The 13773-nt window shown below is 41.6% G+C and overlaps 1 protein-coding gene across 2 annotated transcripts in view; it reads right to left on the bottom strand.

Annotated features, from left to right (window-relative positions):
- The window catches only part of LOC122774841 (lamin-A-like), a 32093-nt gene extending 20191 nt beyond the window's left edge, over positions 1-11902 (bottom strand). The window contains exons 1-2 of one of the 2 annotated variants that reach the window (XM_044034394.1): positions 11792-11902; positions 6040-6429 (exon numbers count right to left, since the gene is read on the bottom strand). In XM_044034394.1, the coding sequence (XP_043890329.1) occupies positions 6040-6383 (344 nt within the window). In that variant the 5' untranslated portion in view covers positions 6384-6429; positions 11792-11902. Of the gene's footprint in view, positions 1-6039; positions 6430-8664; positions 8835-11791 lie in introns of those variants that run through there. The other variant, XM_044034393.1, reaches the window with a different exon arrangement.
- Positions 11903-13773: the final 1871 nt, after the last annotated feature.

Genomic DNA, 13773 nt, shown 5'->3' with positions numbered 1-13773 from the left:
ACACACACACACACACACACACACACACACACACACACACACACACACACACACACACACACACACACACACACACACACACACACACACACACACACACACACACACACACACACACACACACACACACACTAGCCATAACCTCTGCTGGTACCAAGCTCTGCTCCACTAAAGTCAAACTCTGTCATTATTGGTGCAGAATATCTCCAGGCCCGCGTGGTCACATCTGCTTTCCATTGCAAAGTGTTCTGTTGGAGAAGCTCACAGAACAAACACCGAGTCACCAGACGAGCCTGTGGGATTAGCATCAGACCCAGAGCTGTGCAGTGCTGTTGTGAATACATGCTCAAGTTTCACTGTTTCATTGAGTGGTTTAATCAATTCATATCAGTGGTTTTACTTTGGAAATCAATGGCTAAGAAGTTATATTCATCCAACAGAGCAACAAAGCACGTACACGCCCACTTTAATGTGTTCATTCACTGTTGTTTTTGATCAGTTTCAGCTTTGATCGACGGGAACGCACGGATCAGGTGAATACGCCGGTTTCATCTTCTACATTTGATGCAAGTGATGCAAATTCCTGTATCATTGTTGGCACAACGCTATGATGTGCGGGAAACTGGGCTTGTGACTGGAGGGTTGCCGGTTCAAATCCCTATCAGGTATTCAAGATATATATATATAGATATATAGATATATGTTTTCCTGTGTTTATTCTATAAAATAAAAGCAATTGTTTTTTTTATTTTTAGATTATACATATTTAGATTATTCTATAAACATGTAATGAGTTCTAAGTGAGTTGCTAACTGACCCCTGTACTGACGAGGTCTCACTTGTAAAAGATCTGAATCTTCATGTAACTTCCTGAATAAAATGGAGGTTACATTTTCCTGCCATGACAAATAGAGTTGCTGCTTCTCCAGTTGATGACTTCCTGTCACAGTGGATATTTATAAACAATCTTGTGCTAGAAAGCTTATTTCTTCATTCCATTAATTGTCTTGACCTTAGAACAGCTTATTGTATCCATGCAGAAAATAATAAATAAGACAATATAATGATGAACTGTTGCCACCAGAGTGAATGAATGAAAGACAGCTGTGAGAGAAAGAGAGAGAGAGAGAGTGAAGCACAGACACAGGAAACAACTTTAAACACAAGCATTTTATCTCAACACGCCTGACGAAGAGCAGCCTGAATCAATCCCACTGTTATCCATACCATGGTCTAATAATAATAATAATAATAATAATGATAGAACACATGTATACAGATGTGTTAAATGAATTTTACTCACTAAAACTTGAGCTGTGACTAATATTAGAGGTCTGCTGCTGCTGCTGCTGCTGCTGCTGCCACACCATCACACTCCGCCCTCCACTTCCTCTTTTCTCTGGATGCAGGTTGGTGGAATATTAAAGGAATAGTTCAGGGTGTGTTTGTTTGAGATACTGGGAAATGTTATTACCTGATCAAATCTATGCCTGCCTCCATCAGTAAGTTCAATAATGTTCTTTTGTGATTTCAGTGTATGGAATTTTTCATTCAGATTGACCTCAGTGACACAAACTGACGACATGAGGCCGCAGAAGAACAGCAGCTCCTAAAAATGAGCAAACTGAAGTTTCCAGTCAAAAAAAGCTGTCGAACAGACTTAATAAATAGAAATGGTGCCGACAGTTATGTGACACACACACACACACACACACACACACACACACACACACACACACACACACACACACACACACACACACACACACACACACACACACACACACACACACACACACACACACACACACACAGTGGCTGCCTGCACGAGGAAAGATTACACAAAGAAGTGTGGGCACTTCTTCATTCCAAGCATTTGTAGCTGTAGGGTTCATGATCTTTCATTAAAATCTGTTTTTCTGGTGTTGTTTTCAGAGAGAGAGCTGAGTGTTAAAGGATGTTGCACTGATAATTATCACGTTTATTACATTGAATTAATGTATAAAATACACTAAATGCTATATGTTGATTCAAAAATACATGGAATCAACAACATTATATTTTAAAAAGTCACTTAATGACACTTCTTTAATTTTGAGCTAAATTGTGTTACAATTTGATTGTTTCTAAGAATATCTGTCATTTAACATTAAAAATTCAAAGAAATAAAAGGTATTATCAGAAATGAAAAGGTAATGATTGTATTTTAAGCATTTATTTGTGTATTTAAAGTGTGTTGTCACTCTCATTTGAGAAGACATCTCAAAAGACAAAGCGAAACATCCTGTGTGCAGATTTATATCCCCATAAATCTCATATATCGGGATATAGCCTAATATCCCCATATTATTTATGAGCCTTACAACATGAACTAATAAGTCTGCAGCTACTACGACACCATCTTTACAGGTCAGCTGAATATTACCACACTGCATGCAACATCTTTACCCAGTGTGAACCTCAGAGAGTTACGATGTCTCCACATCATAACAAGTAAATGTCAGAATATGTTACTTGTTTTGCAGCTAAATGGGATTTTATGAGGAAAAGAAAGTTAATTATAACCACACAAATAAGTGAGACGTCAAACTGAACACAAGCCCTAACTATGGAGAGTGAATATAAAAGATAATATCCCAAAACATGGAAATGGGAGTATGTGAAAGGCCGTTTCCTGTTCTCTGATAAGTGTGAACATTACATTTCACTTCCTGAAGGCAACAGAGTAAAGCGCTGCATCTTTGTATTACACTGCAGACGACTGAGTCTCCATCTGCAGCTGCACCACAACAGATTCCAACAGGTTCTGTTCACACAACTGTTTTATCACTTGTTTTAATTCATAGTTCCAACAGACTGAAACAAACAAAATGTCTACCTGCTGCTCCGCCCTGGACCACAGCACACAGACGGAGCCAAGGGAACTCCCTGCTTTCAACACTTCAAAGTAGACTGCATCAGGAAATGGGCTTGGCCTTTTTGTCTCGCTCTTATCAAATCAATTAAAAAAGAATTCTAATAACTATTAAAGAAAATATGCTCGCTAAAATGAACACAGAACACAACGCTCATCATCTTCCTGGTTGGCGGAGCGTCAAGAAATAAAGACGGACAGTGATGGATGAGCCAGTTCTGCCACACTGCATTCACTGCATTCACACTGCATTCACACTGCATTCACCCTGCATTCACTGTATTCACACTGCACACACTGTATTCACACTGCACACACTGTATTCACACTGCATTCACTGTATGTATTCACACTGCATGCATGTATTCACACTGCATTCACACTGCATTCACTGTATTCACACTGCATTCACACTGTATTCACACTGCATTCACTGTATTCACACTTCACTGTATTCACACTGCACACTGTATTCACACTGCATTCACACTGCATTCACTGTATTCACACTGCATTCACTGTATTCACACTGCATTCACTGTATTCACACTGCATTCACACTGTATTCACACTGCATTCACACTGTATTCACACTGCACACACTCCAACTTTACATCACAGCACACACAGAGTGTCGCCTTCACAGTTCTCATGTGTTTTTGTGACTCAGTGACAGAAGCTTCTCAGATAATTCAGCAGTTGACCGACAGTTCCTAAAAACACAGGAGAGTGAGTGAGTGAGTGAGTGAGTGAGTGAGTGAGTGAGTGAGTGAATACGTGATCGGAGCGGCGTTCCGTTCACACGGAGCAAATACAGTTAGAAGGTTAATGACAGAAAGTCGCTACATCTGTCACAAGTCGCTTATTTAAAGTCAAACAACATCATACAGTGAAACTACAGTGGAAAAAAGATAGTTGTGAGGAAATTAGCATATTGTTAAACAATAGTACAGCCACACCTGAAGCTGCTAGATTAAGTGAGCTTTTAAGTGGCTAAAATGTGTTGGAATCTCTGCTGGTATGTGAGATGCATATGTGTAAATGCTTCATAATCACATAACTGGCCTGTTTCGTCCTTATCTCTAACCTTTTATTTAGACTTGCTTCCAACAATGTGATGTTCCACATTTGAGAGAAAGGCTGCCAGTCTGGACAAACAGCTCGGAGGTTCGCCTTAGGTAGAGCATGTGTTCGTTGTGGTTGTTACACACACAAAGACACAGTGTCATCGCGCCTTTGGGCTAAATGGGTGTGTGAAGTCAACTGAACTGCACAGCTGTCTCCACCTGTCGCTCTGACTTCTGTCAAACAGAGTTTGAAAAACTTTTTCAGCACAAACATCAACACGCTGTGAGACGCGGTGATCACTTGTTGTTGTTGTTGTTGTTGTTGTTGTTGTTAATGATGATCAGCGGAGAGTCCAAAGAAAAGCAGAGTTTATTAATAAACTTCCACAGTCAGATTCCAGAGGCCATGAAAAAAACCTCTGAGTCACCACCCAGTCAGCCACTGATCCATGGCAACCAAACACCAAACACACCAGTGAAAGCAGAGCAGACACACACACACACACACACACACACACACACAGACACACACACACACACACACACCAAACATCCACTTCTTATGTCGCTGCTTCACTTGACTGAGGAGGAAATAAAACACCGACGACAGTCGTGTTCACAGAAGAAAGTCAACATCCGTCTACGGCACATTTACAAACAATGACCACACTAAAGGCACATTTCCTGCACTTTCCATACATATATTTGAAAGACTGCTGTTTCAACAATGACAAATATGCCAAAATCATTTAAGCTAAAACATAATGGACATGTAAATGAATGCAAATACTAACTGCATTTTCTCAGACTTCTCTCACCAGAGAGGAACTTTACTAAGAGGGTGAGACATTCCGCAGCAGCCGTGAGACGTGACATCTGAAGAGAACACAAACCACGCAGTAACCACACACTTCAAAGTAAATCGCCACAATATTGATTATTATTGGGTTAAATGACAATTAAATGTTGATTTTTGCTTTGTGTTGTTAAACCTCTTAGGTGAAATAAGACATGTATGAAATGTACATTGTTACAGCAGCAAAGACAGTAAAGATAACGATAATAAAAGGCTAGAAAGTAGCCAGAGCTGCTGCAACAGGCATGAAATATAAATGTGTTTAAACAGCTCTTTAAAGAGGAAAATGGTATTGAAAACATCTACAGCTAACTGCCATTACCTTATAATTGACAAAGTTACACAAGATTCCTGTGTGTTACTTCTACAGATTTTATGCGTATAAACTCCTGTTTGTGTCTTACTTTCCTACTTTTGTATTCTCTTCATTGTGCTACTCTGCTAACACACTGTGATGGAAGAGCGTCTGTCATCACAGCTCTAAGTGTGTGTGTGTGTGTGTGTGTGTGTAAAAGGTGGAGTCCAACGCTTCAAGTGACATAAATGAACTTGCTGACTAATGAGTCACACAAAGTCAACCACAGAGAATGCGACCTACAGTCTAAATGTGGGGTTTGACTCCAGGATGCATTCCTTACAGGAAATCAGGGTGTTGCACAACCTCAGGCCTCGTTCACTTCAACAGGTGTGAAGTCGAGGCGCATCAGCAGCACTGATGCTGAAATACCAGCGTGTGGAAAACACATTGAGATAGAAAAACAATGCTGACATGTGGATGGTTCTGTCTGACTCATGACGGTCAAGGAGCTGTTTGTGTCACTTTGTTTAAATAAATACAAACCAAACATGTTCTTATTTCAAAATATCCCATTTGAACTTGTAGATGGGAGCTGTGCTATGACGTGAAATTATTATCTCAGTGTATCAATGTATCAGTGTATCAGTGTATCAATGTATCAATGTATCAATGTATCAATGCATCTCATACAAACACACACCAACACAACAATAAATCCAGCATTGGTTGATGTGGTGCAGCGATTACAGGGTCTTAATGTGACGCTATAATAATTAGTGATGCGATGATTAACCAATTACCAGCTCATTTGATTTTGGATTAACATTAAACACATGCCTATACTAATCATTTAGGGACGTGACCGTTGTCCCAGCCAACCTCCACCCCGACATGCTCCTCCTACCTGGCTTTGAGCTCCTTGTGCTCCTCTCTGACTTTGCTCAGCTCCAGCTGCAGACGAGCCCGCTCCTTGGCCACCTGGTCCAGGGTTTTCCGAGCGTCGGCCAGCTCCGTCTCGTAGGCCGCCTTTATGCCCGACAGGTCACGGGTCACCGAGGACTCTGACTCGGTGATGCGCAGCCGCAGCCCGGCGTTTTCCGCCTCCAGTGACCGCACCTTGTCGATGTAGACGGCCAGGCGGTCGTTGAGGTTGCACAGGTCCTCCTTCTCCTGCAGCCTGGTGATGCGGGCTGGCGAGGGGGAGGTGGTGGCACCACGGCTCATGCGTTTCTGGCCCGGGGTTTCCATGGCAATTATGGCTCAGCAAAGAAGTGCAGACAGAGTGAGTCACTGGCTGTGAGGGGAAGAGAATCAGAGAGATATTGTGATGTTAACAATGAAACTGCATTACCACGTTTGTCTTCCTTAGAAACGTATACAGTGGACGTAACCACCGTCTGAATCACAGTCCAAACTCTGGGGGTTTTGTAGGAAGAGATGTGTGGGCAGTCTGCCTTCATCGCACAGTCATATTCCAGCATTGTTACTCCAGTCAGTAAGCACATCTATAAAACTTGTTCATACCTCTCCTCTACTGTATTATTAAAGCGTGGAGTTAACAGTAAAAAACAGAGCGAGCACACATGAAAGTGATATAGGACAAAAACCACAATTACTATTTCATATGTATATATATATATATACATATATATATATATATATATATATATATATATATATATATCCTCCTTACAAGTCACAGCAGTGTTCAGAGGTTCAGAGACACTGTGCAAACACTAACTTCCACCTTAAGCTCCCTCACAAGGCAACTAATGACTTCCATAATTACTCAAATAAACATGGAGCCCCAACCAGAGAGAGAACAATAAATAACATCTTCCTCCTCCTCCTCCTCCTCCTCCGCAGCTCTTCTGGGATTTTGGTGAAACGAAGACAAACCTCAAAAAAGATCTTCTCGTCACAGCCCAAGTCTTAATACCAAAGCGTTGACTCACTGTATAAACAGTAGTGCAGGATGTCCTGATAAGGACACACATCATCTCATCCACTGTGTAGTAGTATTTTATAATTTTCTGATACTTTAGTTTTTTTAAATATATTTGCACATTTAAGCTTTAAAGTGACAGTTGAGGTGTTTTCAGTGTTGTATGAGATACTAATACATAGTCAGTACTAACTGCAATAAGCAGGAAGCAGCTCGAGGCATGAACGCTCACTGTCAGCTGGACACACAAAAACCTGAACTGTCCCTTTAATGACGTACGGAGTAACATTTTAGAGGCCGAGATTTCATATACAAGCAATAAATATGTCTGTAGTGTATCATCATATAATCGCCGTGTTTCTATAGCAACCCAAACAAACAAAGACGCCATCGCATGCTCTAACAGTCTGAACGTGAACAACAACATCCTCTCCGACATGTGGACGTCACCATCGCTCCCTGTAATCTGCAGTCTCACCATTAGAGGTCACCATTTCTTACACACTGGACCTTAAAACTAAATAAAAGACAATAACTGGGCAACAGTCGAATAAACTCTCCAATAGCTTAGAAGTCTAATTGAACGTATGCACTGCAAAAAGTGAACTTAAAGAACGTCAATCAAACAAGCCTCATTTCTAGGGAATTGTTGTTTTTTGCCAAAAAGAAGAAAAATAATTCCATTTTAAGATTGTGTGGTTGGTGGTGTGTATTAAGTTTGTGTTAAATACTGAAGTAAAACTCACAATCACAGAATGGTGCGTATGTAAATATAAGAAATGATTTGGTGTAAACTCTTAAAAGTCTCATTTTAAGTTCTACTTTCTTCACTGTCGTCTAGTGTTGGGCATATTTTCCTTGTTTTAAGGCAAATTACATTATTGTGAAAATCATCCTATCACCCATTGGCAGAATTCTTCATTCCTATTGTTTTTGCAGTGCGAGTATCATCATCATCATCATCCTCATCCTCATCATCATCATCACTCGCAGCAGTTAAGCGACCTGAGAGCAGCTGCTTCACTAAAAAGAGGCGGGAAACGCCTCCTGACTCAGGAGTGGGTGGATGCACCAAACCTTACCATCCACCTCCTCACCGCCCATTAGCAACAGTGCACACAAGGACATGCATGAGTGGTATAGGGTGTGTGTGTGTGTGTGTGTGTGTGCGTGCGTGTGTGTGAATCCACACACTCTCAGGACTAACTGTGAATAAATGTGTGAACCAAAAGTACAGGAGGTTTCACTCTTCACTCTTCCACGCTGAGACATTTTAAGTTTCCGTCTTATTGAGTCGACATTCCCGGCCAAATTTTAAAAAAACGCCTTTGAGCCAACGCGGTCATAAAAAACTAAAGTCTTTACAGTGAGAAGAACAGAAAGTTTCAGAGACAAAAACCTGTGGAAACTCTCAACCTCACCTCTGCTGTTTGAAACTCTACTGCTGAAGGCACTGAGAGTGAGCGTGCCAAGTTTATCTGCTGGCTACAGTGTGTGTCTGTGTGTGTGTCTGTGTGTGTGTGTGTGTCTGTGTGTCTGTGTGTGTCTGTGTGTGTGTGTGTGTGTGTGTGTGTGTGTCGTTACCCCAGAGGAGAGTAGAGAAGAGGATTCCGTTGAATTATGCAGTCTTGCTGTGTGTTGGGTGGGTGTGTGCGTGTCTTTGGCTTGTGCCCTGGACTACTGTACCTCTACTGCTGAAGAGGGAGAGAGGGGTGGGGCCACAGGAGAAGGGAGGGTGCGGCTACGAGGAGGAGGAGGAGGAGGCGGAGTCAGAGCAGACAGACTGGCAGCAGCTGGTGAGCTGTATCTCTCTCTGTCTCCCTCAGACAGCGCCCTCACAGACAGTCTGACCTCAGTGACTGTGAAGAAACTCTGAAGAACACATTCTTTATTTTTCCTTGTGCATGAAAACAGCGGTGACAGTCGACTCTCAGCAAACACATGCAAGCGTTTCCATTCTGAAAAGTGAAAAATAGATCCTCGCTGCTGTGGAAGGAGACGAGGATGAACCTGGCCCACAGGATAGCAGGATGTCCAACATGTAATCCAAAGCACAAACATGTTCTTCTTATCCCAATAACAGGTCTCTGGTAGAAATAACATGTTCAGAAGCTCGTCTGCTGAACCCAGGGACAAAAAACATGTCAAACAAATGTTTGACGTGAAGTTCGCAGTGACATCCTCGCGGTCCTGCGTCTGACACTTGAATCCAACCTTCATTCTGCTCTGATAGATTTATTTCCTCGGGGTGGAGTTCAACAACTCGCAGGTCCAATCAACTTCTGATGCAGAGGAAAAAAGATGTGTTCTGTGCATGTGTGTGTGCGCTCTCCATGGAAATGGATGTTAGTCCGTTTGTTAGTGTGTGTGTGTGTGCGTGTGTTCCATGTGGTGAAATAAAGGGGCAAAACAGCATCTCTGCTTTTGGGCATGGGGCAGGCTCAGGGAATCAGGGAGTATCCTGGATCTACTGAAGCCTTCCAGTGGAAAGACTCCATCAGTCTGAACGTCTGTGACTCACTCGTCCCTTTAGTCAAACACTCCCCGTCTGCGTCCGACTTCTTTCTTCCTCTCTGTACTTATGTTCTTTTCTTTCTGTCAACGTCAGTCCGTGTAATGTTCTCTGAAAATGTGAATATTCACAGAATATGTGAAGATTAATATATAAATGTGAATATTCACAGAATATGTGAAGATTAATATATAAATGTGAATATTCACAGAATATGTGAATATTAATATATAAATGTGAATATTCACAGAATATTCACATTTAAGAAGCTGTTGTTTCAATGATATAAAGAAAACACTCAAACCAATGAATCCACTATTAAATTAGTTGACGATGAATGTTTTAAATCGATGCTCAATCATTGAGCAAAAATTAAGCTGCAAAAAAAACTGGCAGAATTTTGTTGGCAGAAGATTTTATTACATCTTTCTGCTCATTATCCTTTTACAAATGGGTTAGTGAGTGGGTGGGTGAGTGAGTGAGTGAGTTGTCTTTCAAATGGAAGGTTGAGGGTTTGATTCCTGCCCCAGCAAAGACACTTAACTCCACGTTAAGTGTGAATGGGTATGAAAGAAAAATGGGCTGCACATAGATGCATATGAATGGGTGAGTGACAGAGAGTGAATAGGTGAATGTAGTGAAACTGTAGAGTAAAGCAGCTTTGAGTGAGAAATGAAATGCCCGACATGAATACAGACCATTACTAAAACAGCATTTCCTCCATTTAAAGCTTGACTTCCATTAGCCACGACTCCTCTATGACACACACACACACACACACACACACACACACACACATTTACTCACCCACAGACAAGGAAGGACATGAATGACTGTGATGCAACTCACCAGGTAAGTACAGAGAAGTCGGTTAGTTAGCGGTTTCTCTTTTTCTAACAGCCATTGCCTCCCTCACAGTCTCCCTCCCTCTCTCCCTCTCTCTCTCTCCCTCTCTCTTTTTCTGCCCTCACAGCATTCCACACCAGCAGTGCACACACACACACACACACACACACACACACACACAAGGCGTGTCTGTTGTGCAAGCTGAAGCATTTGTGTCTCCATCATGAGCCAGTGACCTGCTGCTCTCCTGGGACAAACAATCATTGCAGCACAAGACGCAGTCACAGTCAACTGTTTGTGTTTTGGAGAAATGTGAGTAACTAACTACAGAATGAACTGTGTCTGACGCGCGCACACATATTTCATATTTCATATATTCCTAAAATATCACAGACAAAAAGCAGATTTTATATATATATTCAAGTGTACTTAATAAACTGGCAGCTGAGGATCTGTATGAGCATGTGTTAGAAGCATGAGCATTAACATTCACACAACTTGAGTTTGACATGAACTGTTTGGTCCACTGTGGTTAAGTGCTTAACAAAGAAAGTTGGATTGGATGGGTAAGGTCATGGACGAGGCGTTGTTGTTATTGTTGTTGTTGTTGTTGTTGTTGTTTATGCTGTCACAAATCAATGGGAGCCAATGATTCAGTGCACACCTGTGTGTGTGTGTGTGTGTGTGTGTGTGTCTTTGAGGATAAACCAGGATAAACCATAGGGAGGGAGGACCAGACAAAAAGTAAGGACTTTGTCTGGTCCTCACAGGCTTTTGGGAGGTTAAGACCTAGTTTTAGTTTAGGATTAGAATTTGGTTTAGAGTTAGGCATTTAGTGGTGATGGTTAAGGATGCAATATGACTATAAGACACACACACACACACACACGTTCGACATTCATGACTTGAGGTGACATTGCATTGACTTCCATTCATGTCCTGGAGACTTACTCTAACCTTAACCACAAGAACTACTGACCTAATCCTAATCCTAACCTCAACCTAACCTTAAAACATATCTTCACCTTAAAATGTAGTCATTTACGTTATGACGACTTGCTTTTTGTCCCCACGAGGAAGACAAGTCCCCATAATGAGACTGTGTAAACAGGTTTAGGTCCCCACAACATCAGTAATACCTGGACACACACACAGTCAGTCAGTCGGAGCGCCCCCCGCTGGCTGACACGCTTAATGAACCCGTCAACACAAACATGATTGTTTGATTGTTGTTGAACAGCAGCGTGTCCGTGCTCTCTCTCGTGTTTACGTCTACTAATTCATAAATAACAACAACTAAATAAAAGCTGCGTCACATTCAGTGTAAACAGCGTAAACAGAGTGTAAACGTACCTTCTCTCTCCACGTCACGTGTCTCGCTGTCCTTCACCGATCACCTTCCCTCATGTCCACACTCTCCACTTGAGCTCCACAGTCACTGAGCTGCCAAACTCCGCCGAGCCGAGCCGAGCCGAGCCGAGCCGAGCCGAACCAGGAGCAGCTGCAAATCAATGCTGCTGATTGTGTCTGCTAATTACGCCACAGCCTGGAGGCGCCACCTGGCGGTATACTTTGGTAACTGGGTGGTGTTGTTTTTCTGTTCTTGTTTTGTTTCGGGAAGAAGAATAAAAATAAAAATAAAATGGAAGTTAACTATTTTAAAATAACAACAACAAGACATTTGAAATGTAACATGTGTGACAGTTGAAATATGTGCAATAGAGGGTTTAACTTAATATTTTTGTTATCCATCACATGTGTATTGTTATTGTGTGATACAATTTTAATACTAACCCTAACCCTAACCCTCGACCTCTGACCCTTCCACTACTGTTACAAGTCAACAAAGTCTAATCTTATCTACATTAAAAACTTAAAATAAAAACACAGCACATGAAAATAACACACAGATGACGAGCTCCTGTGTCCCAGTGAACTAAAAACACAGATTTTCACAAGGACTGGGTCAGGAAGACCACAGAGAAGGAGTACATATATATATATATATATATATGTACATATATATATATATACATGTTTACCAGTTCAAAATGATCATAGATATGACTGTAAATGTTTAATTGTAGATTTCCATGTTTAAGGAGTGGGTCACTGTACAGCAGGGGTCACCAAGTCAAATAGGCTTAGGGCCAATTGAATACAGACCATAATTTCTTCATTTCTTGTCTAGTAACCCTTTGTCTTCTAATCTAACCCAATCAATATTGTACAAAATGGTTAATTTAAGAGATGTGTTGGTTTTAAAAAAGTGCCACAGACTGTTGTAATGTCTGAAAAACTGCTCTTTGACTCAATTCATCATTTTTCATGGATTCTGCAAATATTTGAAATAACATTTAAAAAAAACAACAGAGTTTTGAAATCATCAAGTGTTGACCCGTGGGCCACCAGCTGCTGACCGCTGCATTACTGAAAGTTTCACAAACACATGCTTAAAAACCTGAACTATCACTTTATTGCTTCCTGGATTCTAACTGTGTGTCATTTCTTGCTGTTGTAACTTCACGCCTCAGTTCAACTCTTATTTCAACTGTTTTCTGTCAACAGTTTGAAATAAATGGGGGAATTCATTTCTTTCAGGACGCCATGTGGGACTCCAAGGATCCCACTTTGGCAGTGATTGAATCACTGACTTAAGCTATGTTTCATATGAATTGATCATTTAATTAAACAGGCAGCCAGGGAGCGTCATACAACTATTCCTTAAGGCAACTCTAGCAGCACGACTGCTGCTATCAAACAGTACAGATGGCCCACAAAGAACGACACAGACACTTTAATTCCCTGTGATCCCAAAACCATTCCAAATACAAACAAAAACGCAAATTAAAAACAAGTGAAGTGTGCTGCTGCTGCTGCTGCTGCTGCTGCCGCTGCTGCTGCCGCTGCTGCTGCCGCCGCCGCCGCCGCTGCTGCTGCTGACTCTTTGTGTCGTTTTGACACAGCATGCTGTGGGAATAAGCTTATCATGATGTAACAGCTGAACATGAATTTTACATGACCTAAATGGTTTGTTTACATTGGTAATCTTCATCATAAATGATGGAGGAGGAGTGCAGGTCACTTGAAGGCACCGTGATGTGTGAGGCTGTGCGAGGATGTGCGAGGCCTGTTGCATGCTGGGCCTGTTGTGCTGGCACTGATCCTCGCAGCGTCAGGACAGTTTGACATCTGTGACACTGACATGATCCAGACAACAAAGATGTACACGGTAGATGTTTGGAAACAAAACGCTTCCCTTTGAACTGTGTCGAGAGTTTGGCTTTCTGGAGCATGTTTGCATTGTAGAAACAGGCCAAATAAAGTCTTACATT

This window comes from Solea senegalensis, linkage group LG9, assembly GCF_019176455.1.
Source record: "Solea senegalensis isolate Sse05_10M linkage group LG9, IFAPA_SoseM_1, whole genome shotgun sequence".
Classification (NCBI taxonomy): Eukaryota; Metazoa; Chordata; class Actinopteri; order Pleuronectiformes; family Soleidae; genus Solea; species Solea senegalensis.
The sequence above is the reverse complement of the archived record's forward strand: the minus strand, read 5'-3'. Positions and strand labels throughout refer to the sequence as shown.